Raw genomic sequence first — 25,039 nt, forward strand, 5'->3', positions numbered from 1 at the left:
GGGTTTATATGAGTCACTTCTGACTGGTGAGGCCTGGAAAACTTGATTCATACCTCTGCCTGTAGTTGCCTGTAGTGGTGATGCAGACCCAGCCAGCTATCCTCAGCAGAAATCACAGGCAAGGGCTGGGCTCTGTTGCTGGAAAGGAAGAGCTTGGTTTTATCACCTTAATAATCCAGGATCAAGATCTTTTAAATCAAAATGATGCTGGTTATCTCTGTTTTCCAATCATATTTTTCCCCTTCCCTACTTTAGGCTAACCCATGTGCCAACAGGAGCTGGGCCGTAGTTTGGCTGCAGAAAAAAGCTATTTGAGTAAAGGAATTCCCAGTGAATACAGGGCTCTCCTGCAAGGAAATGGCATTTCCAGTGCTGAGGTGTGTCCTGACAAGTGTTAGGTGTGAACTAGGGGAAAGGTGAAGGTGTTAATGTGAAGATAACTCTCTACTAATACTTAACACGAATTTTATTGGCTGTTGTTTGGCTACAACTGGACTGATTTGAGGAATGATGGTGGAGAACTGACATTCTCCTGCCGAAGAATTAGAGCTGCCAGGCCACAGCTCTAATTAGACTTGGAAAACTCCCGGATCAGGGCTTGCTGTTGAGACTCGGTGATGGCTTGTATGGCTCAGGGGAACAGAGCTTATATTACCTTGGATCTTAGCTGTTCTGCACTGAGCAGGGCTTTGGAGTATTGTCCATTTCTTTCAATGCTCTGACATAGATCAATGTTAAACCCCTCTCTGAAACGTGTCCTGAGGCTGCCTCTGTTAATAATTCACCCAGCTCCTCAGTTGGCTGATAAAAGAAGTGAGTAGAAGTCATGCCAAAGAGAGTTGTGTAAGAATTGGGAGGTAAGGTTTCAATCACTTCTCAAAATGGAATCTGATGAGGGCAGAAGCACTAGTGGCATCATAGCACCCTTCAGAAGAGCTTCATCACAAATCCTTGCAGTGGTTGGCACGTCCTTCCTGTGAGGAATGGCATCCACCATGGGCTCAGTGCCTTGGGTCAGAGCTAATGAGAGGGGAGCACTGCACTGAACCACTGACAAACATCTCCTGTGTTTCTTTGGCTTTAAATAGCCTCCTGGCTGAGTAGTGGCCTTGTTTTGTTTTACTTTACTTGTTTTAGCTTTACTTTAAAGCTTTTTAGTTTCTTGGTTTAAATCTCTTTAATGCTTGACTTTACCCTTTCTGTAATAGCATCTGGGCAGTGTGCGTTTTGATATGAACTAAAAACCCCAAAGCAACCTTTAAGCAGAGCTGGCTCCAGATAGTGCCAGTCATGAAATATCAGCAGCTGAGGTTGGGAATGGTTTCATGAGACTCTGTGCATTCAATGGTTGGAGAATCTGCCTGCTGGTACTGCAGGATTTGGGTGATGACTGTCATGAGGGACCACCGTAAATGAATTCCAACACCTGAGGTACTGATAGTGCTGGGCTTAGTCAGTAGTGCTGCACAGTGCCTGGGGTCCTGCAGTCATAGCTGATTTGAGACTAATATACCCAAGGGTCAAAGAGGCTTTTTGGAGAAGGGAAATTGGTTTATGTCTACTTTCTTCTTTATCCTACCATCATGAGAAGAGCCTTCGCCGCTTAGAAAAGAGAGAAACAGGTAACAAAGTGATATCCTCCCAAAAAGTCTTATGGTGACAAAAGGGCGTTCTTGAGTTTGCCACCTCTGCTCACCTGCTTATGGTGATGATAGCTGACACTTAGTGTGATACCTGATTTCAGAAGCATGCAAGAGATGTTCAGCAGATGCGAGGGAGTCTGCAGTGCTCTCTTTTCAGAAGCCCCCATGCACAGCTGGCAAGATTCTATTCCCATTAACTTTGGTAAGGATCCTAAGGAAAATCAGGAGTTGTTTGGATCAGGCTCATGTTTGCTCAGTGCAGATGTGGCCACATGCATTTAGGGGAAGTGACCTCTGAAAATTCATATTCTTATCTGTAGGCTTAGACTAAGTTTGAGACCTTCTGAACTTCAGGTGTAAGTCCAATTTTGCTGTACATGTAATTCATTTTAGGATGGACACAGCTTAGATCATAGAGGAGCAAAATAATTCATAGAATCATTTTAGGTTGGAACGGGCCTGTGGGGATCTCTGGTCCAACCGCACTTTCGAACAGGGCCAATTTTAGGTCAGGTTGCTCAGGAATTGTCTGATTGAGTCTCAAATATCTCCAAGGATGGAGTTTCACAACTTGTGGGCCCCCTGTTCCAGTCTTTGACAGCACTCACTGTGGAGAAAAAAGTTTCCCAATATCTCATTGGAATTTCCCTTCTTCCAGCTTTCACCCATTGCCTCTTCTGCTTTCACTTTCCACCCAATGCTAGCAAAGGCTGCATGTATGCCCTGGCACAGGGTGCCCAGAGAAGCTGTGGCTGCCCCATCCCTGGCAGTGCTCAAGGCCAGGTTGGACACAGGGGCTTGGAGCAAGCTGCTCCAGTGGAAGGGGTCCCTGCCCGTGGCAGGGGTTGGAGCTGGATGGGCTTTAAGGTCCCCTCAACCCAAACCATGCTGTGGTTCTGTGATTGTTTTGTGTGTGACCAAACCCAGACGGCCTCAGACAGAAACACTGTTTGCAAGGCTTGGAGACTAAGGCCAACGGTGGCTTCGGTATGTTCTAGGAAGGGTCTTACTTGGTGTAGTGCAGGTTATTTTGTCATAGGGGCCTCAAGGACCTCCACATGGGTGCTCTGAGGGTGCATGTCTCAATGTTTCTGGAGTACAATACTCCTGAGCCACTATGCTGTAAGTCCTTGCAGGAGCAGACAAGTCAAACTACGTCCTATCCTCACACTCTTTGTGGTCTTTTGATATCACTAAGAGCATAATTACAAGTGTAACTGTAAGCCCAGGAGATTGATTCTGCTGCTGTCGGGGTGAGTTGGGAGCAGGTCTGGGGAACCCTCTTGCTGCTGCTGCTGCTGCTTCAGTGCAAACTTGCTGTAATGGAGCACATCTCTTCCTGTCCCGCCGCTGTGGGTTTGTGTGTTGGGCTCCACACCAGCTTTTCCAGCGCCTGGGATTACTTTTCTTTCCGTTTTTCCCTGTGGTTAGGCACTCTGCAGGGAAGGCAGAGGACAGCTGACTGCTCTTGGCCTGCCTCTCCTTAGCTCTGTACACCCAGCTCTCCTCTTCACAAGGGGAGGAGAGTTCCTCTCCTTCTCCTTGGAAAACGCCCTCTCTGGGATGCTCCAGTAGGAGCTGGTGGGAGGGAAGGAGTTGTGACTGCACCGAAAATGTCATGAAAAAAAAAAAAAAGGCAACTGACAGGAGGGAGAACTTGTCCTCAGATTCCTGCTTTTTGCAGCAGGGTGAACTCAGGCTCTGCGGGAGCTGCCAGGAGGCAGAGATGAAGTTCAGAGGCGCGGTAAGATTTGCTCTCTTGGTGGGTTTGCAGCTTTCGGATGTGTATCTGGCCCTGAGGAGAAGGGAGACACGTTGCCAAGGTTCCAGCAGGGAAATGAAATGCTTTGCGAGAGATCCTGTCATTGGAAAGTGATTTGGAAAGGGTTGGAATGGGATAAAACCCCAAGGAAATGCATGTTTTGAGGAGGAAGCCAAGGTGGGAGCTGAGGAAGTGGGAAGAGAGGGGGGGAAAGCTGTGCTCTGCATTAGGGGAGAAGAAAGGGTGGAGCCTTTGCTTGGGTGGAAGGGGCTTGAGGATGCGAATGTACCCTACTGGTGCTGGGCTCTGCTGTGTCCTTCCCAAGGGCCATGATGGACTCCTTTCTGTCTGACTACCACCCTCGGGAATGGCAGGAAATACCTGCTTAAGGACTCATTGCCACTCGGTTCCTCCAGGGTGTATTTACTTTATCAAACTTTGTCCATGTTTTAGCAGCAACCAGAAAGCCTGGCTCTGTGTACTGCATTGCACCAGGAGCTTAGGAAAGTATGTGGCAAAAGCTTGAGAAGACCAGGATTAGTACCTGGAGAAGAAAGAGATGAGTAAGAGAGGAGGGAGAAAAGTTCACATACAATAATGCCATAGAGAAGACAGATCATGAGCTTCTTTCTTCTGTGTTGTAGCATAGGAAGAAGGACATTCAGTTGTGTTAGAAGTTGCCAAACTGATGCAAAGATTATGTTCGTACAATGCATAATTGGTCCATGGAATTCACTGACGTTGGAAGATGCTGAGATCAAGAATGAGGGAATGTTGTAACAGAAGCGTACGTGGGCTTTTGGCTGGATGAGAATGTTCAAGGCTCTAATTGGCAATAACTTCCCAAATTTAGGAAGAGAAGGATTGAAAACATCATGTCTGTGGATTTAAGCAGTTCTCCGTTGAAGAAGCTGTAGCAAGGGCTGGAGTATCCCATACCTGCTCAGTGTAGAGATCCTCATGTGCATCCCAATAGTCTAGTGTTGACCATTCTGGGAAAGGGTCTTGGTGATGAAGGAAGGAGCAGAGCTTCTGGAGAACCTGCCTAGATGTGATAGCACATGTGAAGGTGGAGGTGACAGTGCTTGAGAGGCTTGTGCTTGGGTTTCTGTTGGCATAGAGGATGGTGAAGCCACCAAACTCACCTACAGCAGGAGATAGAAAGGTTGGTGATAGAGTGTGGTAAGTGGTGTTGTCCAGGGTGGTGCTTGATAGAGAACACATGGGTGTGGAAGTGCCCCAGGAATGCTCTGCAGTGCTTGCTGTGCTCGGAAAGTTTTACTGTCTCTGAAAGACTTCATGGTCTGAAATGGTTGTGTGGGGCGTGGGGAATCCAGCAGGGAAGGTGGGAACCTCTGGTGTGGGGAAGGGCAGAGTGCTGCAGGAGCAACCCGCAGTGTTGGTTGGAAGTGAGATGAAAGGATGCATGGGTTTAGAGGGAAACACAGGAATAAGGATGCAGAATGGGCACCCCATTGCTGCAAGCAGGGAGGCAGGGGGAGCACGTGCATCCCATAGTGTTCTTACCTGTAGGCTGGTGTCTGCGTTTCTGTTCCTCTCACCAGCTCAGTCAATGGCAAAACTTCCTTGGAAGGGCAGTGATGTGAGATTTTGCTTCTTGTGCCCTCTGTTTTCTGCAGCTACTGAGGGATGCCCAGGCCTGTACCCTGGGGGCACAGGTAGTACTGCAATGAGGAGTGATCAGCAGCATCTCTCAACCAGCACCAGCTTGTGTCAGCTGTTCAGGAGCAAAAATGTCAGCTCCCTAAATATAGAAATCCAGTGTATTTACTTTTCCAGCCTTGGTTGAGTTCCTGGTTTGTCTGGTTCATTTTTCTTACTGCTATTTTATATTTAGCTTGTTGATTGAAATATCAGCAGCCCCTCTAAGGGGTAGATGCTTTGCTTCTCTTTTGAATCAGTTCTTACAACTCCCTTTTCCTTTTCACTACTGATTGCTTCTCTTTTTCCCTAACTTCCTTCCTATCCCCCAAAAAAGTAAAGTCTAGAAGATGTAATTCCATTATAAACAGGAAACAAATTATGTTACCTGCTTGCCATTGAATCTCCATGGCTTGCTTTGGTTTCTGGTCCATTGTAATTTACATTCGAGGTCCTTAGATGGATTCTTACTATTCTAAATACTTCCTGTTTGCAAACGTCAAACATCATTGATTACTATATCAACAGTCATCATTAACTGCAGCAACATCTGCACCCTGGATTATTGTTTTTCAAAAGGTGAAATTTTTGCTTTCACAGTTCTATCCTGTGTGTTTGATAGATACTTAAAGTAATGCACACAGGGTGATCCATTGCTCCCATTTCCCATTGTGCTTTGCGTTTTGCTGGGAGATGAAATGGTTCCATAGCTTGGAAAGTGAGGGAGGCAGAACTTTAGTTTCTAGGCAGTTTGCTAACGGGGATGTAAGTAATCTTTGTGAGAGCAGACTGAGATTGCTTCCCCTGTATTTCTGGTTATTTTATGGTTTAATGTATTCCAGTTTGTCCCTACTTAAAACACAGAAGAGCTTAAAATAAACAGTTTACAAGAATTAGACAAGGAAATAGCATTTCTTTCTCTTTAATATAATTTCTTGAATAGCGTATTCTGTAGTTAGATCCTTCCAGCATGTGGGTTAGGATCAGGAGGGAAGTATCTGAGAAGCAGGCTCTGAGCATGGGCTCCCCCATTCCATTGCTGGCCATGTATTGCTCTAAAAGAAGCAGGAATAGCATAGTGATTCTGCTGTAAATGGTGACTTGTTTGTAAGTTCAAGTTGTTCCTTTAACTCCACTGGTCTGTGTCAACAGAGTTGTTACTTGGTTTTGATCCTGTTTGATCTGACACTTCTGATTTTACCCAAGTTCATAGAATCATCATAGAACCATAGAATGGTTTGGGTTGGAAGGGACCTTAAAGCGCATCCAGCTCCAACCCCTGCCACGGCAGGGACCCCTTCCACTGGAGCAGCTTGCTCCAAGCCCCTGTGTCCAACCTGGCCTTGAGCACTGCCAGGGATGGGGCAGCCACAGCTTCTCTGGGCACCCTGTGCCAGTGCTTCAGCACCCTCACAGGGAAGAGCTTCTGCCTAAGAGCTCATCTCAGTCTCCCCTCTGGCAGGTTAAAGCCATTCCCCTTGGCCTGTCCCTACAGGCCCTTGTCCAAAGCCCCTCTCCCACAGGCTTACACCTGTGGGAAATAACTTCCAAAAAAGCTTACAGAATTAAAGCCAAAATGAAACATTTGCTTTTGTTATTTCATTTTCTTAACTAAACAAGCTGAATGCATGGGATTTGTGTTGTCTAAATTGTTGGCTGAGCTCGGGTGGCTTCAGAAGGGGCAAATAAATCCATAGGGCTGTTTGGAGAGGGTTTTTATGGGAGACCTGAGCTGCCTCTCAGGGATCCCTTATTCCAGCTCCCCTGTTGACTAACATAGTCCAAAAAGCGCATCTCATTTTCAGTGTGGCAAGAGGGAGGAGGATCCCAAATGCTGCACTTGAGCCTGTCAGGGATTCGCTGGCAGGCAGCAAGTGCTTGACTAAGATCCCTTGATCCTGGTCCACCTCAGTTGTTTTCATTATTGCTTTCTCTATGTAAAAGGAAATGAGGAGCTCTCCCGTTCTGCACCTCAGGAATTGAGGCCCTGGATAAAAGAGCTGAGTTTTGTCTGCCCTGCTGTCTAGCCCAGGCTGTGTCCAAACCCTTTCTCAGGCTATAGAGTGGAGCAGAAATCGGAGGCATTGTTTTCCTTCCTGCAGCTTTGGCATGACAGTGAGGAATGTCAGACTGTCCAGGAGACAAATGTGTTTTCACTGCCACCTCCCCACGAGAAGTTCGTTCTTGGTTCAGACTCCTTATTGTCTTCCCGAATCTAATCTGAATTTCCCTTCCCACTCCTACTTGGTTCTTGCCTCTTCTTCCGTTCCCGGCTTTGTAACTATTTCTGGAGCCTACAGATCAATCATCTTCCACTCCATACCAAGATAAAGATGCTGCCTCTTTCCATATAGCGCCTGCTTCCTGAGGGGGTTTTAGTGCAAGTCTCCTGCTCTGCTGGATGGATACTGGTTAATTCCTTGTCAGAGGAAAACAGTCAAACATACATCTTCAGACATTGAAGGAGAAATCATGTTTGTCATATGACTTTTATTTCTACATCAGATGACTACAATGCTTCCCTGATCCATATAAGACCATTCACTTGGAGTGCTTCAGGTGTTTCCACAAGCATCACTCATGGATGCTCCAGGAAGGACTGGGAGTTGCCTGAGCTACTGAATGCTTCCTCATCTCTTGGTGGCTGGCAGGTTGCATGGGGCTTGGAGCAACCTGCTCTAGTGGAAGGCGTCCCTGCCCATGGCAGGGGGTTGGAACTGGATGAGCTTTAAGGTTCCTTCCAATCCAAACCATCCCATGATTGGATCTTTAAGTCTTTATCATACTTTTTTAGCATAGTTTAAAAAGAAAACTACTGGTTCACACCTTCACAGTAGCATGTCAGAGATTTACCAGTTCACCTTAGGAGACTCTAGTATAGTCTTGAGTGCTTTTGTACTCTCATTTGTGACGGGTATTTTCTGGTCTTGTTGACTCTTGGGTGAATACAAAGAAAAGCTGGAACCTGAGCCAAGGTAAACCTGGCTCTGCAGGCTGCATTCAGCACCAGTTTACACCAGCAGAAAGTCTTTCCCAAAGTTTAATCACACGGAAGAGAAAGGCATGTGGAAGTGGTGCCGCTTTGGTGACTGCACTGGCTTGGGCCCCACCATTCAGGAGCGACGGCTTTTCCTTCCCTGGCCGTGAGCCACTGTTGTGCTAACGGCTCTGGAGAAGTGATTAAAAGCAAAAAGTGGGTTAAAATAGTGTGGGAATGAGTCCCTAGGAGCTGTGCCCTGGGGTGGGTATGAGAAAGGCTGTGGCAGGTTGTACTCTCTCAAGTAGGAGTGACCATCAGGATGTGATTTTAGTAAAGGGCTGTGATTTTAAGCAAGTTTGAGAGAGAAAGGCACCAGGATCAGCTGGAGATTGCTCAGATTTTTGCAATTCCCTGTTTGCAGCCTGTATTGGGGTGGCATTAGCATGGCGTATCCTAGAAAGGTTGGGATCCCTAGCCTGTGCTCCTCCTTTTGGTTCCTATGGGCAGGGTCAAATTGCTAATGGTAGAGTTAATGGGTTGTTACTGTCAATGGGTCAGATTGCTAATGGTAGAGTTAATGGGTTGTTACTGTCAATGGGCACCTGCATTGCCTTCCCTCCTTGCCCTGGGTCTGACACTCCATGATCCCATGGTGATGGTGATTCAGCTCACTACCTTGATGGAAAATTACCACCTTTTTTTTTCTCCTGTGCTTTATTTAGCTGATTTAGCAAGTTGCACTGATTCAAGACAGGTAATTGCTTGCATGAACACATGCCAGGGAGGCAAAGGCTGTGTGTGGTTTGGTGGTGGTGAGCTATTAGACTACACCTAACTTGCCTCTTTGGTGGTAGTTTCAACAGTGTTTAAACCCAGCAGGAACTGGCCCTGCTGCTGCAATATTCCCTCCTCTCAATCTCCGCTCTGGTTCCCAATCTTGTGCCACCATCATGTGTCAGCCGCTGCGAGTGAGAATGCGTAGAACCAGTGTGGGAAAATGGCTTGGATTAAAATAATACTAATAAAAGAACCCAAACCCAAGCTACTTTTAATCCGTGTCAGGTTTCCAGTGTAGCTTATTGCACAAGCACTGGAGCTGGTGGAAGCCAAAGGGTGCAGCTGCACAGAGGGCTGTGGGATGGGCCTTTTGCCTGTCTTCTCGCTGTCACAGCAGCTCATTTAGTACTGAACTCTCAGCAGCTTCAAGAAGAACTGATTTTCACAAGGAAGGATCTAATCAGACCCTCACAGCCTGTATTCTCCTCATTACTCGGAATACACACTCCTTATCACAGGCCTTTCAGAGTTGCCCAAGCTGATTTCTCACATAGCACAGAGCAAGAGCACGTTGGAAATGAGCTGTACATCACCCGGAGGCGGTTTGGCACAGAGAAATCCATCCACTGCAGAGGCACTGAGGGAGCCTGTGCTGTCTGTGGGCAAACTGCTTTAATGGGTAATTAGCTTCACTCACTTATTTAAGCCCCCTGACTGGGTTTTCTAGCATTAATTTACAGCCACCAGATATGAAGGCTGCCTGCTAGCACCAGATACTTCACATTTCCGTTATTTTAATGTATTCAGGGCCTTACTGTCACACTCATCATATTCAGGAACATATGGTCATCATTGTGATTAGTTTTTGCTAAATAGTGTCTTCTTTCCCTGCTTTCTTACTGTTCTGTTTCCGTTTTGCAAGAAAAAGGGTTATTTTCACCTCCTTTTACCCTGCATCTGTTGAAGTTACTGGCAGTTACATAGTTAACGCTGATGTTTTAAGTTGGTGGCAGACTTGGACATAAGCAGTAAAGCAAATGAGCAAATGCTGGCATGGAGAAGCACGTATTGCTCAGCTGTGGTTTATGACTGCTCTTCATATTTGCATTGGATTTAGGCTTGGGAGGGTACAACACTGTGGTTAAAATGATCTTCTGGAGAATCTGACTACGTAACCGGGTCACAGTTAACTACTTTTGGGGTGTTTTGGACTGCAGATTTCAGGTATGAGGTTGTTCTCACAAAGAGAGCTTGGAGCTGAATGAGAAGAAACTGAAAGCTCCTCAGCCTTTAACTGCTGGTCCCAGAGGAAGCAGTTTGTGTGTTGTGAGTAGGATGGATTGCTCCTTCCTCAGGCTGGATGTGTGCCGCTGGGATCAGTGTGTCCTGAGCTGAGGGAGTGGCTGATGAAAGAGCTGCTGAAGTTGTTAAGTGACATTTTCTGTGGAAGTCTTTAGGATTATATAAACTTGGATTAGGTGCTTGAGGGTGGAAGTTTCTCCTCAGTCGTTTTCATGACCCTGCCCACTTAAACTGATGATTTTCTTCTGGTTTTCCCTTTGTTCCCATTATCTTTGCTCAAAATCTGCTTCAGGACTGCACTGCTCTAGGCAGAGCTTATTTGTATGGGATTGCTCTCTGTTTCTGTTGCCAGTGTTGTCCTTTATGTCACCACCTTCCTTCTCCAGGGCTTCCCCCTTTCCTCTTTGCCTGGGCGAAGAAGGCTGAAGAAGACAATAAAGCGATTTGCTGAAGGTGTGGAGGAATTGGCTTGGAAAGTTTGGGGCGTTTTAGGAAGACTACTTAGTGACAGTATGCGCAGAATTCCTCCCAAACGGCATCTTCCAAAGCTTAGAAATCCAGGAGACTACTTGGAAAAAATGAGAAGGGAAATTAAAATGGATGTTTCTTTGTGATCCTTGAGCCGTTAGAGTGGGTCTGGGTTTGAGAGTTCCAGGAGGAACTGATTTGTCTTCCGGAAAGCCACTAGTTCCACGCAATCACTTATGTCCAGGGTTTTGGGAAGAAAGACAATTACAACTTAAAGGAACGGGTAAAACTGCATTTGTAAGTGATTGGTAAGTCTAAACAACTGCAGATTGAAGGAATTTGCACTGGTTTGGGCCCAAATTTATACTTGCCTGGGTCTTACCTTTATTACTACTTAACAAAACCAAAGGTAAATTTTCTTCTGACCAAGGTCGTTTTCATTTTTGTTTCCTGCACGCCATCAGCCCCCGTGCTCTGACCACTATTGTATCTTGAGAAGGAGCAGAAAGGAACTACCTGACAACGTGAGTCAGCAGAAACATCTCCATCACTGTGCAGGGTTTGGGGGCTGGATGGCAGTGCTGCAGTAGGGGTCTGGCATTCCTGGTTTGCAACACCACTGCAGGAGAGGGTGCCTGGGTGTTGGCTGTTAGCCTGTGAGGAGCAGGCACCAGTGGTGTTTGTGCCAGCGATGGCAACATCCCAGAGTATAATAATAGATTCTCTGAAATGCATTAGTGCTGTAGGGAAATGATTTAGGAGAAGGGTGATTGCTGCGAGGAGTTTGCAGAGTAAGAGGGATTTAAGGATGTGATAAGGAAATGCAGATCCTTCAGCACAGATGTGAGGCAAATGGTTTACTATGCTGGGTCTCCTGTCTCTGATTTCTGTGCCCTGTAGATCATCTGTCTGCCGTGTAGAATTTTTCCCTGCAAGCAGCGACTGAGTCACTTGGTGCACATTTCCTCTCCCTGTTTTAGTACATGAGGCTGAGTGGAGTAAGAAGTCAGCAGACCTGTGTCGTGCAGAGATGGCTGTATCTGAACCACGTCGTGTTGAAAATGTAACCTTTAAAAGAGGGTCAGGGAGTAGAAGCTGCTTGATGCATGGGATAGACATTAGTGTCACAGCCTAGATTCAGTGGCATGGGATGCAGAAGTGCCCACTTCTCATTAGTTCTGAGTTTTCCCACTGGGTGTTTTGCTAAAGCTTTTAACTTGGTCAGCAGCGTGAAGCTGTTTGCTCATGAGATGAATCACCATTAGTCATAAAAGGTTCCTCACCTCGAAACGACTTCCCGTTATGAAGTGAGAGAGAAAAGCGGAGAGAACACATCTCAGTCCCACTCCTGCTAAGGGAAATCCAAGTTTTATTCTCCTTATGAAATGATTGCTTGAAAGTTATTAGAAATGTAGCAAGACCTTTTCCACCAAAGCAATTAGGAAAAACCAGTTGATAAAGTGTTAGTATACGGTGACCAGCGTTTTCACCATGGAGTAGTAGTGGCGTTGTTCTAACTTCCTCTCCTGTTTATACGTTGTCCATGGGTAATTGTGGTTAACAGTTCTTGTGGATTCAGTGACCTGCATATAAAACCGTGGATATCCCAACTTTGCTCTGCTTTGGTTGCAGGGAGCGGGGGCCAACGGCATTCGGCTGACCATGGAGAGTGCTCTGACTGCCCGTGACCGGGTGGGGGTCCAGGACTTTGTCCTGCTTGAGAACTTCACCAGTGAAGCAGCATTCATTGAGAACCTGCGGAAGCGCTTCAAGGAGAACTTGATCTATGTGAGTAGCAGAGTGACAGACACTGGTGTTCCTCAGTCACCTGCTTTGGGGTGGTTGCTGCAGAGGATGTGCCGTAGCTTTGCTCTGCAGTTGGATTTGGAGGTGGTGGTATCGGCTTTAATAGACTATGGCTGTTTATGTCAGAAGTACTGTGGGCTCCTGCCACATTAACAGATACAGGGACTCACTGCAGTGCTCTAGCTGAGGTCTGCTGGCATTGACAGCACTGAAAATCCAACTCGCACCACATTCTTCCATTTCATAAATTCACTTTGTGGTGGGCTTTCAGCAACCCCAGGCTTGAACTCAATCCTGAATGATATATCAGAAATAATCCACCATTCCTGCTTGTTAGAAGCACTTAAGCCATTTGCAGGTGCTGTTTATCCAGCAAGGATAACATGTCAAGTGTAACGCCTCCAGTGTCGTTCTCACCGTGCTAAGAGGTCACTTCTTCAGCACCTTTGGCCTGTTTGGAGGCCCTCAGCAGCATCCCCAGCACACTGGGGCAGGCAGCCCTTGTCAACAACACCCGGCTCTCAGAGCAGTCTGGTCTCTTGAAGCATCTGCAGCCAGACCTTCTGTAACCTCTGTGCTTCATGTTCTCTTTTCCAGACGTACATTGGCTCAGTTCTGGTGTCTGTTAATCCATACAAGGAACTGGAAATCTACAGCAAACAGAACATGGAGCGATACCGTGGCGTCAGCTTCTATGAAGTTTCTCCTCACCTGTGAGTGGCCTGTGGGTAAACAGTTGCTCCTGTGCTGCTCCCACGCAGGCGTGTGCAGGAATGACATGTGAAAACAAGCACAGAGGACTGTTCCTTGTCCCACATGCAGCACTAAAAAGCACAGGGATAGAAAGGCTCCTCCGGAGGGTGTGGTGTATGGCTCTTTCTATTCCTGTTCCTCTCTCCAAAGAGGATGAGTTGCCTTTGCAAGAGCAGTATTTGGAAAGGGAGTTGGTTCCTTCCTGGCTGGAAGAACAGAGCTGCTTACCCAGTCCTGGCAAGACAGGAGTTCATTGTTCCAGGGTTACTTGGGGTCCGTGTGTCCAGGCTGTGTTTCCCTCCTCTACACTGCTCCTTCAGCACAGGGCAAAGGAGTGTGTCTGTGAGCGTGGTGCTTTCTTTCCTACCTTGGCTCTTACTGCCTGACCACTATTTATCTGGTATTTCCCTGGTTGCTACGCTACCATCTGTTCCAACTAGCCTGTTGGAACAAGGAATGTATTTATTTACATGGTCTGGCCTGCTGAGCATTCCCAATTTCCCATTTAGAAAAAACCCAACTTTGAGGTTTAAAGTTATTTTTGAAAGCGTTTGACTTTTCTGTTGTCTGACTGAAAGAGAAAGATGACGAGAGCTGGGGACATTTGGCTCCAAATTGGGTTTTTTTTTTCAGGACCAAATTCTGAGCACCTCTTGGAGGGTTTTTTTTTTTTTTTTGTGGTGTGTGGGGTTTTTTTTTTCTTTAAAGACGTCTTGGAAGAGTAAATGATATTATTTTTGAGCAAACTATTTGAGTTGTTTCTTATTATTGGCACATAGCCCAAGAGAGTAAGCAAAAGAGAATGCGCTGCAAGCACAGAGAGGGAGAGAAACACCATCACTTGGGAAAGTCTGAGCACTTGAAGTTGTGTTTGTTAGGAGAAGAATGAGATTTTTATGGTGTTTCAGGCTTTCTGTGTGGACCTGTCAGGGGGGTGATTTAACCTGGCTCATTCACCCAGCTCCAGCCCCCTGCCATGGGCAGGGACCCCTTCCACTAGAGCAGTTTGCTCCAAGCCCCTGTGTCCAACCTGGCCTTGAACGCTGCCAGGGATGGGGCAGCCACAGCTCCTCTGGGCACCCTGTGCCAGTGTGTTTAATGTTTCTTAATGGATTGATGAAAACTGCCAGAGACGGGAACTGGGAATGGGCCATAAGCATCTTTAAGTAAAGGGGTTCTGTATGCCTGACTGCTCCCTTCCAGAAACCCCCAGTGCAGTGTAGAGGCTGTTCTTTAATTAGATTTACATGCATTCAACTGTTTTCAACACACTCTGGAGACAGAACTTGGATGGGAAGAGAAGGACTTGCTGAATTCGGTGGGGTGAGTGTGCAGTTGTGTTGCTAGGTAGCTCGTGGTGTTGCCTTAGCACCAAGTATTAATAGACTTGAGAAGGCCACGGCAGTTATTTTGGTGTGATTATTTCTAATTAATTTCACAGCATGAGAGTTAAAGGAAAGGGTTGTGAAGTGCACGAAGCAGGGTATCTGCTTCATCACCAGCTGAAAATATTGGTGTGGTGGTCTTATGAGTGCACGCTGAAGGGCTGATGCTCCTCTTTTAACCTCTTCCATCACACCTATCTGGTCTTTTCCCTCTGTAAGCAGCTTCCACCATTGCCAGATTCATCTTCCTGCTTTCTGGTGTTGGAAAAGTGTGTGTGGTTCTTGATAGAAGATCCTGTCTGCATGGGGAGGAAAGGAGATGTGAAAGAAAAAGCAGCAAAGGACGGAGCTGGGTCCAGGGCCAGCAGCAACAAACCTGTTTGGGTACAGGCAGGAGGAAGTATTCGGTATTTTGGGTAGTATTTGGCATGAGTTGGTGATAGCTTTTGTAGCCTCCAGGATGCTGCTTAGGCTGTACTGGCTCATCCAATTCTTCCTGCTATCCCAGAGGAGCTGAGAGAGGTTGGACTGTTCTGGAGCCACCAGATAGGAAAGTGCAGTTGTGAGCTTCCGAGTGTGTCATCACTTCAAAGATAAGCTGGATTAAAGACTGATGGGAAACAAGATGTTTCCTGAATGTAAAACTTTTTTGTCCTGCAGGACCAATGCTGAGAGATCCTGTATATTTAGAAAAGTAACTCTGCCTGCAGCATTATCTGCACCATTAACCTGGAGAGGGGCTTTGGACAGGGGATGTAGGGACAGGCAAAGGGGAGTGGCTTTAACCTGCCAGAGGGGAGACTGAGATGAGCTCTTAGGCAGAAGCTCTTCCCTGTGAGGGTGCTGAGGCGCTGGCACAGGGTGCCCAGAGAAGCTGTGGCTGCCCCATCCCTGGCAGTGCTCAAGGCCCAGTTGGACACAGGGGCTTGGAGCAAGCTGCTCCAGTGGAAGGGGTCCCTGCCCGTGGCAGTGGTTGGAACTGGATGAGCTTTAAGCTCCCTTCCAGCACAGACCAGTCTGGGATTCCATTCTTTAGTCATCTTCCACAGGAACTTTTGCTGTCAGAGTCAAAAAGAACAGTTTTTAAAGGAATTTGATAGATTTGGGCTATGACCCTGCAGAAACTTGGCTCGGTGGTTAAGATGTGTATGGAGATATCATCCCCAGCACGCAGCCCATGAACACATACTTGAGGTGCCTCTGCTGGGAATTCCCTCTGCGGATTGGCCTTAGCTGTGGAGTCTCTGCCTTTCACTCATAGAAACACACTAACCCCTGGTCATCATTGTCCCTCAGCTACGCTATTGCAGACAATTCCTATCGCTCCCTGCGCACGGAGAGGAAGGATCAGTGCATCCTGATCTCCGGGGAGAGCGGGGCTGGCAAGACAGAGGCCACCAAGAAGATCCTGCAGTACTACGCCGTGACATGCCCAGCCAGTCAGCAGGTGGAAACCGTGAAGGACCGACTGTTACAATCCAACCCTGTCCTGGAGGTAAGGCTGGAAGCTTGACCTGGAGTCACTGAGTCACACCAGCAGCACTCACATTTTCCAGCAGAGGAAGGTGGGGGCAGATGGACTGGGCAGGACTGAGCCGTCAGTGCACAGAGGATAGTGGGATGGTGGGATAGCGTATCCTGGGAACGCTGCTTCGTGGTATGTGGGCAGATTGTTCACATGACACACAGGGGAATCCCACTCTGCTTCCAAGCCAAAGACGGGGCCGTTGCAGCTGAGCTCATCCTTTCCAGTCCACCAGGAGCAATTCTGGAATAGCTGGGATAGAAGCATTTGGTGTGGGAGGGTTTGTAAAGCCACAAGTGGACACATGAGCTGTGGGCAGCTGCCCTCTGATAAAAGCATCTGTGGGTGCATTTCCCAGTGCTGTGGTGTCCTCTAGTGTCCAGTCCTGAGCTGTCTTTGTAGTTCCCTTTGATATTTCACCTCTGTATCAACTGTGTGCTGCATGCACTGGGAAAGGTGCTCCCTGTGAAAGGGAATAGCCCCAGCCCATTAGGGCATTGCCTACTGCAGAGCTGTGGGTGAATGGAAGCAAATAGCTGTCATCAAAGAGGAAGCTTTGATAAAGGCTGTCAGACATGACATATGTTGTCAGCAGCGAATTGGTATTAAAATAAGCTTGCTGGGGTGGTGGGAATGTTTTCAGGGGGATATTCCATCTGCAGTGCTTGCACTGGGTATAATGATCAGTGTTAGAATTTGGGTTGCAATCTGTTTCTGTCTTGGTTGCTCCTGCAAAAAGGAAAACCCGAGGCTTTAATGGCTGTAAATAAGCAACTGGCAGCTTCACCAAAGTGTTTATAAATAATCTTAGTTGATGCTTACTCCTTTCTCTCTGAATTGTTGTCATTTCAGGCCTTTGGAAATGCAAAAACCCTTCGGAATGACAACTCCAGCCGATTTGGGAAATACATGGATGTGCAGTTTGATTACAGGGTAACTTAGTATCTGTGTTATGCTTCAGAACTGATCCTCGTCACAGCAGGTCTCTGTTCCCAGCTGTGATCTGAAGATAACCTCTGTCAGGTGTAACTTTGCACAGTGTTTCCTTCCATTCTGATCCAAATTGCCTCACACTGTGGGGATGAACATAGTGTGAGAACTGAGTAGCTCACCATGCTGCGGTCATTTAAACATCTCAGTTCATAATCCCTCCACACTCACAGTTGTGCTGCTTTTTCTTTGTGTTGAATTCCTTCTGAGAAGCAATTCTACACAAACAGGATCGTATTCAGTGTGTGCTGTAGCCATGACCTGTATAATGGCACCTTATTGTCACCTGACAGCTTGTTTTGCATACACTTCAGAACTCAAATTGCCACTGTGATACAAAACGAGAGCTCATTTTCTGTTTGTAGGCTGTTGTTTCCCTTGTTTGTCTTTGAATAGCCCACCAAGAGGCAGAAATGTCTTCCTCTGCGTTCATGAGCTAATTCAATGTACCTGGTTTGATTTAGGGGGCTCCTGTTGGGGGCCATATCTTGAACTACCTCCTGGAGAAATCCCGAGTTGTGCACCAGAATCACGGAGAGAGGAACTTCCACATTTTCTACCAGCTCCTAGAAGGAGGGGAAGAGGACTTACTGCGAAGGCTGGGCCTTGAGAAGAACCCACAACAGTATCACTACTTAGTAAAGGTGTGTGTTAACCAGTACCTCTTACAATGTTGTTTGATTATAGCATCAGTATATTCTCAGTTTACTTTCTAGTTTCCTTCCCTCACTTCAGGAATAACATTGCTATAAAAAGAAACACATTGAACATGAGTAATGCATCTTTGACAATAATTCACTTACTTAGATCAAACTGTGTCTTTTTAGGGTCACTGTGCACGGGTCAGTTCCATAAATGATAAAAACGATTGGAAGATTGTGCGAAGAGCTCTGTCCATTATAAGCTTCAAGGACAATGAGGTGGAGGTAAGACATGTCTAACAGCAGAGCTGCTTTTCCTACCTATAAGGAATGTTTTCAGCTTTGATTTGTTATTTCTGCAGTGTTCAGAGGGAATGTGTTTTCTAAAAAAATCCCTGAAAAAACACAAAATCTCCTTGAAAAATGTTACTAACACCAAAACATCACTCACTGCCCTTTCCCACTGTGGCTTCTTGTCGTCATCCTGATTCCTGACTGTTGCTCCACAGGATCTGCTGAGCATTGTGGCCAGTGTCCTGCATCTGGGGAATGTGCAGTTTGCTGCTGATGAGCAAGGAAATGCTCAGGTCACCACAGAGAATCAGATCAAATACCTGGCTAGGGTGAGTATCACCAGTGAGAGAGGCATTGCAGGAAAATCAGTTGTGGAGGTTTCCTTATTTAGAACTTGATCCCATTTAGAATATGATTTGGAAGTTTTCATAAATTTATTTGATCTAAATGAAGTGCAAATATTAACATCAAAACCCTTTAGTTGACAGCTTATCCATATATGATCCACTGCTGACTTGAGGTTTTCACCTTCAGGCACTGGGATAAGAGTAGACTTACTCCAGAGAGGAGTTTTAAAGAAAGAAGAACCCTCTTGGCTTTGCTTACGCAGTTCTTTGTGCCAGAACAATCAAGCCAGTTTATGTTCTAGGTCATATCACTGCTGATGTGCAGGACAGGCTGATGCTGCAGAAGTCTTGCAGTGTGAATGGGAATTAAAGGGTTGTTTCACTGGGGTTTTAGGATCAGCCTTTCCGGTGTCTTAAAACTATTGCTAATAAATAGAATGTATTGCTTCATTAATGACTTTAATACTTTATTGCTTTGCAGCTTCTGGCAGTTGAAGGCTCTGTTCTTCGAGATGCATTGATCCACAAGAAGATCATAGCCAAAGGGGAAGAGGTAAGAACATGATCTGGGGATCTGGGAGGCACGTGGAATTAAATCAGCTAGTGATACACCATCAGCTCTTACCAGAACTGAATGTGTCACTCCTCCCTTGTTGAAGGAGGTTGTCAGTGCAGAATCCCACAAGTTAATGGTGACAGTGATGGGAGCTGAGCCTGGACAGGGTGCTGTGGAGTGAACTAGGGGAAACTCAGTCCCTCAGGGGGATGGCTTTTGAGTTGCTTTTGTCTCCTGCACACAGCTCATCAGCCCCCTGAACCTGGAGCAGGCAGCCTATGCAAGGGATGCTCTTGCCAAGGCAATATACGGACGCACTTTCTCCTGGCTGGTGAACAAGGTTAACAAGTCTCTGGCTTATGAGGTAAATGAACCTTTTGTTTGCTGGTATCCAACCAAATGTGAAAGAAAATTCTACATCTTTTAGCTGCAAAGCAAGGAAATGACAAACTTTACGAAGGTTTCTAAACTAATCTGTCTTCCATTAAGAGGAAGGTGAGGAGTAAATGCTGTAACTAAGGGGGTAAGAGCCAGTGATGGATCGTAGCTGTTAGGACATAGCAACATAAATTTTTTTACCCTATTGCAGGAAGGAAAGTTTCCAGGCTGGAGAAGCACAACAGTTCTGGGGTTGCTTGATATCTATGGATTTGAGGTTTTCCAGCACAACAGGTTTGTTTCAATCCATATTACTGAGTTTTGAGTAAATTCTTTGTGACTTCATTCATTGTGGTGTTTCTCTCCATTGTGAAATGAGCTGTCTCTGAGGCCATCTGGGTTTGGTCTCACACAAAGTAATTAATCATGGAATTCAAGACTGGTTTGGGTTGGAAGGAACCTTAAAGCTCATCCAGCTCCAATCCCCTGCTATGGGCAGGGACCCCTTCCACTGGAGCAGCTTGCTCCAAGCCCCTGTGTCCAACTGGGCCTTGAGCACTGCCAGGGATGGGGCAGCCACAGCTTCTCTGGGCACCCTGTGCCAGTGCTTCAGCACCCTCACAAGGAGGAGCTTCTTCCTAAGATCTAATTTATAATTAATAAATAAACATTTCCCCAAATCTCTTTTATTTCTCTTGATTTACACTGAGAGATTCGTGCTGCTGCCCACTGATTAGAGCTTCTTTTACTTGTGGTACAGTGTTAGTGATTCTTTCTCTGATTTTTGTTTGCAGCTTTGAGCAGTTTTGTATTAATTATTGTAATGAAAAATTGCAGCAGCTCTTCATAGAGCTCACATTAAAGTCAGAACAAGAGGAGTACGAGTCAGAAGGCATAGCGGTAAGAGCCACTATCATCACTTCCACTTTCTCCTTTGTAGCATCTCCTGCAGGCCAGAGCTCAGGTTAGAAAAGGAGCTGCTGATTTATCGTGGTCTCTAAAGTAAATGAATTAAAGAGCTTTCCATTTTCCTTTCTTTCTGAAGTACTTTGTGTGATACAGCTAGAAGTGTGTAATGCCATTGCAGTCTTTGTCTCTGCTTAAAAAAGATGCTTTCTAAAGGGAATCTGAGAAAGACAAATTCAGGAGTGAAAAAGCTTTGTTTCCAAGTTGACAGAAAGATTCTTTTAGTGAGGTGCTGCCTGAAATGTTCTGAAATGTTCATTTTTTTCCAGGCCAGAACAGTTTTCACCCAAATGTGGTTTCTTGTCTTTGCAGTGGGAACCGGTTCAGTATTTCAATAACAAAATAATCTGTGATTTGGTGGAGGAGAAGTTCAAAGGCATCATTTCTATTCTGGTGAGTTGATAACACCTTCTTAGATGAAAAAACTGGGGCAGTGTAATGCAAACCAGGGGGAAGAACCCTGAAAATAATGGTTTCATCTTATACAAGGGCTGTTTGAGCAGGTGGGAAGAGCACGGGTACACTGAACAGTGACATACTGTGCCATTGCGCTCTGCTGAGAACAGTAGGAACTGAACACTGGAATGGGTGTGTTTGTAGGATGAAGAGTGCCTGAGACCTGGGGATGCCACAGACACAACCTTCTTGGAGAAACTGGAGGAAACTGTGAAGAACCATCCTCATTTTCTCACGTGAGTGGTCACACAGTTACACTGATAGGATCCAGTAATAAATCCCAGAGCTTTATTACTCCTAGATAACCTTATAACTCCTGGTGTATAAAACAGCAGCATCCAAGGTGTACTGGATCCCATGTGAAAGATGATGTTTTCTTTTGCAAAGAGGTTTGACTGTGAGTTAAGATAATAGTAAGTTGTCAACACAGCTCTCTTGCTCTTCTCAAGCGTATGCTTCAGGTTAAAGCAGGAGCAACAAAAGTCTGGTTACTGACTTACCTCTTCCTGGCACAATTCCATGTTTCACCTTTCAGATTGCTTACTTCCATTTTGGAGCTCCAAATGTCTTTTTATTCTTACTGGATGCTCTGCTTATGCTCAGAGTGGGACGTCTGCAGCCTTCATGAGTACGCCAGCCTGCTGCCAGCATGTCTCTGCCCTCTTGCCTTCTGCCTCTCCTCTAATTTCATGTGCACAGAGAACCACCTCACAACCCCGCCAGGAAGCTGAAAGTTCATCCTTGGGAAATAACAATGACAGAAAATGGATTTATGTTTGTGATTTTCTGGTTGAGAGCTCTTCACTTTTGGCCTTGAAAATCAGCAAGTGGGGTTTACACCCTGCTCCCTTCCACATTCACACAGTCCCACTCTGTATCAGATGCTGTAGTGCCTTATGAGGAAGATACCCCATGAAACAGAGGTTTCTTCCTCCTAAAGCCCCTTCACTTCCTCCCCAGGCACAAACTCGCTGACCAGAAGACCCGCAAGTCCCTGGGTCGCGAAGAGTTCCGACTCTTGCACTATGCTGGAGAGGTCACCTACAGCGTTGCAGGTCAGTGTGTGCCTCATCATCTCTGCTGCCTCTCACCCTCCTCCTGTCCTGCCCTTTGAATTCAAACACCTTCACTACAGAGCAAAGAAAACTTGACTACCTCCCCACCTCATTTGCTGAACGAGATGAATTTCCCATCTCAAACTCCTGCCCTGTTGTGATGTTCCTATGGAACACGGGTGGCAGCCTGAGCCGTTTCTTTTGTCCTCCAGGTTTTCTGGATAAAAACAATGACCTTCTCTTTCGGAACCTGAAGGAGGTGAGTGTGGGTGGAGGATGTTTCCAACTCGGCAGAACGAGGAGTTGGGTTTAAAATGGGGAGGATGGCACCTGAAGGGAAAAGGTTCTTCTAGACTCCATCTGGTGAACGCATGTCCACTATGAAAAGACAAATTGAGGTGCCCGAAGTTCACTTTATTATTAAGGATCAAAACAAAAAGCCCCCAAACAAGCAGTTTTGTGCCACGTTTCTTTGCTAGTTCTCTGTGCTTTCTCTTTGACAATGTCTCTCTCTACAGACCATGTGCAACTCTGAGAATCCAATCATAAACCAGTGTTTTGACAGGACAGAGCTAACGGACAAGAAGAGACCTGAAACGGTAAGGACACAAAGCTGGCTGGAAGTGTGGCTATTCCCTCTTTTTAAGACACATCCTACCTAACACAGGGGTCTGGGTGCCAACCTCTTCTGTTTAAAGCTGGCAGACTGAGGTGTGTTCTGTGGTCACAGTACTGGCTCTGAGTTATCACTTCATAGGAGTTTTCTTTCTTTTCTCCTAGGCAGCAACTCAGTTTAAAAACAGCCTCTCCAAGCTCATGGAAATTCTGATGTCCAAAGAACCCTCCTACATTCGCTGCATGAAACCCAACGATGCCAAACAGGCTGGTATGACCCTGGTGACTCCCTTCTTACATAGACACTAGGCCCGAGTCAGGGAGGCTCAAGAAGGAGCTTGGATAAAGAACTGTGAGATTCTGTTGTTTGGGGTTGGTGCCAGAGCTGCTTGTGGGGAGGTGATGGCACAGGAATCACAGTGGGAGCACTGCTCTTGGGTGGAGTAGGGTCACGTTTAAAGTTAGTAATTATTAACCTTTATAACTTCCTTTTAATGACCTTTATTCTCCATCTTCCTCCTTGCATGCAGAGAACGTCCTAAAGGAGAACTTTGGTTTGGAACTAAATATAAATGTATCGTAAAGCGGGCTGTGGGACTTGCAGCATGAGGATGGGTTGGAGGTTAAAGATAATTGTGTAGGACATAAGAACTGACCATTCCCCTTCTCCAGATGAAGGGTCAGCTGTATACTGATCATGTTCCTCTCTTTTCATGCTCTTTTAAGACCGATTCGATGAAGTTCTCATCCGACACCAGGTGAAGTACTTGGGCCTGATGGAGAACCTCCGCGTGCGCAGAGCCGGGTTCGCCTATCGGAGAAAATACGAAGTCTTCCTGCAGAGGTAGGACCTCCTTGAGCTGCTGTCTCCTTGCTCTTGGTCCCATAGATGCTCAGAGCAGCAAAGGGCCTTTCCTTTCCCTGTAGGGACTGGACTTGTTCTCTCCCTAAGGTTCCTGCTGCTCTCAATTCCCAGGTACAAATCCCTTTGTCCAGAAACGTGGCCCACGTGGGACGGGCGGCCCCACGACGGGGTGGCTGTGCTGGTGAAGCATCTGGGCTACAAACAGGAAGAGTACAAAATGGGACGGTGAGTTCTGCTGTTTCCTTCGTTTGAGGTGATGAATCACTCGATGTCCATGTCATTGCTTTTAAATAGGGCTTCTCTAACGGGTGAGATTAGAGAGCCCGAAGGGGCGACGCTAAGGGCAGGAAGTGAACTCCTCCAGCTTGTCAGACATCATTCTGCATTTCTATTTCTAGAACAAAGATTTTTATCCGCTTTCCCAAGACTTTGTTTGCAACGGAAGATGCTCTGGAAGTGAGGAAGCAGAGCCTGGGTGAGTCACACACCACAGCAGCTTCATGGACAGTGGATGGCTGACTTCTGATGATGTTTTTCTGCTTTTTGTTTAAAAAATTGAGCCTTTTTCAACTAAAATCTGCTTGCTCCCAATTCCCAACTGCTCCTTTTCTTGCCATTTCAGCCACAAAGATGCAGGCCACGTGGAGGGGTTTCTACCGTCGAAAGAAATTCTTGCACATGAAACACTCAGGTATGAGAAAAAGAGAGAGAAAGGCAAGGGCAGGGTTGGGAATTGCTTGGTTCGAGGTGGCTGCTGCTGTCAGAGGTGGTTTGTGCTTGCTGTGCGAGAAGGAACTTGCTCCCAAAGCCTTGCTGGGAGTAGAGTGGAAGGTGTCGGTGTGGTCCCCAGTGATTCCACGTGGGAGACTGAGCAGGAGAAGCAAACTCCATCATGTTCTCCCAGCAGTTCCCATCTGCCAGTGCTTTTAATAGCTGTTTTGTATTGCTTTTAGCAATAGCCATCCAGTCCTGGTGGCGGGGAACGCTGGGGCGCAGAAAAGCTGCCAAGAGGAAGTGGGCAGTGGAGACTATCAGAAGGTATGTGAAGGATAACCCAGGCCCTCAACTGGGCACTTAGGGCTTGGCAGTGAGATGATAGGAATAAACTTGCTTGTCCCCAGAGTACTTTTAAAACAGGTTCCAACTTGTAAATGAAGCCCAGAACACGGTTGGCAAGAAGCAGGTTCCAAATAGCCCCGATTTTGGTCACTGTTCTAATAATAACAGTTCTGCTTCCTCAGGTTCATCAAAGGTTTCATTTACCGGAACCACCCGCGGTGCCCAGAGAACGAGTATTTCCTGGATTACATCCGCTTCTCCTTCCTCATGAACCTCAAACGGAACCTGCCAAAGAATGTTCTGGACAAGTCCTGGCCAACTCCTCCTCCATCACTCTGTGAGGTGGGTACGCAGTGGAGGGCACTGGGGCAGTGGTGGTGAAGTGAGGGGACCCTCTACTATCAGTGCAAGGAGGCGCCAGGCTTTCACACAGGTTATCTACATCAGCATCTCTGCTGGTAGAATTAGTCCAGACATCACCACAAGATGTAATTGCAGCACAAGATGTAGTTACTAGAGCTGGAGTTATTGACAGATTGTGAGTGCAGTGCTATGGCAGCACCATTTTAGAATCGGAGTCACAGTTGGTTTGAAAGGGACCTTAAAGCTCATCCAGTTCCAGCTCTCAGCTGGGTTTTTATCTGCTCAAAACAAGGTATTGTAGAAAGTCCTGTTGGTTTACCCAATGAAAGGCCCTTGATTGCTCAATTGCAGGCACTGGATGCAAGGCAGGGCACAGCAGTGTTAAGGGGAG

The 25,039-nt window shown here is 46.5% G+C and overlaps 1 protein-coding gene across 6 annotated transcripts in view; it reads left to right on the forward strand.

Moving 5' to 3' along the window:
- The window catches only part of MYO1C (myosin IC), a 51,513-nt gene that overhangs the window by 20,295 nt on the left and 6,179 nt on the right, over positions 1-25,039 (forward strand). For 3 of the 6 annotated variants that reach the window (XM_065695098.1, XM_065695101.1, XM_065695100.1), the window contains exons 2-24: positions 12,227-12,382; positions 12,998-13,113; positions 15,835-16,033; positions 16,916-16,996; positions 17,518-17,697; positions 17,881-17,979; positions 18,204-18,317; positions 18,817-18,888; positions 19,136-19,255; positions 19,481-19,563; positions 20,064-20,169; positions 20,548-20,628; positions 20,836-20,927; positions 21,652-21,746; positions 21,959-22,005; positions 22,265-22,345; positions 22,527-22,632; positions 23,088-23,205; positions 23,338-23,451; positions 23,625-23,701; positions 23,849-23,917; positions 24,180-24,264; positions 24,468-24,627. In XM_065695098.1, the coding sequence (XP_065551170.1) occupies positions 12,257-12,382; positions 12,998-13,113; positions 15,835-16,033; positions 16,916-16,996; positions 17,518-17,697; positions 17,881-17,979; positions 18,204-18,317; positions 18,817-18,888; positions 19,136-19,255; positions 19,481-19,563; positions 20,064-20,169; positions 20,548-20,628; positions 20,836-20,927; positions 21,652-21,746; positions 21,959-22,005; positions 22,265-22,345; positions 22,527-22,632; positions 23,088-23,205; positions 23,338-23,451; positions 23,625-23,701; positions 23,849-23,917; positions 24,180-24,264; positions 24,468-24,627 (2,421 nt within the window). In that variant the 5' untranslated portion in view covers positions 12,227-12,256. Of the gene's footprint in view, positions 1-3,283; positions 3,388-11,058; positions 11,119-12,226; positions 12,383-12,997; positions 13,114-15,834; positions 16,034-16,915; positions 16,997-17,517; positions 17,698-17,880; positions 17,980-18,203; positions 18,318-18,816; positions 18,889-19,135; positions 19,256-19,480; positions 19,564-20,063; positions 20,170-20,547; positions 20,629-20,835; positions 20,928-21,651; positions 21,747-21,958; positions 22,006-22,264; positions 22,346-22,526; positions 22,633-23,087; positions 23,206-23,337; positions 23,452-23,624; positions 23,702-23,848; positions 23,918-24,179; positions 24,265-24,467; positions 24,628-25,039 lie in introns of those variants that run through there. The other 3 variants (XM_065695096.1, XM_065695102.1, XM_065695097.1) reach the window with 3 other exon arrangements.

This window comes from Lathamus discolor, chromosome 14 (assembly GCF_037157495.1).
Source record: "Lathamus discolor isolate bLatDis1 chromosome 14, bLatDis1.hap1, whole genome shotgun sequence".
Taxonomy (NCBI): domain Eukaryota; kingdom Metazoa; phylum Chordata; class Aves; order Psittaciformes; family Psittacidae; genus Lathamus; species Lathamus discolor.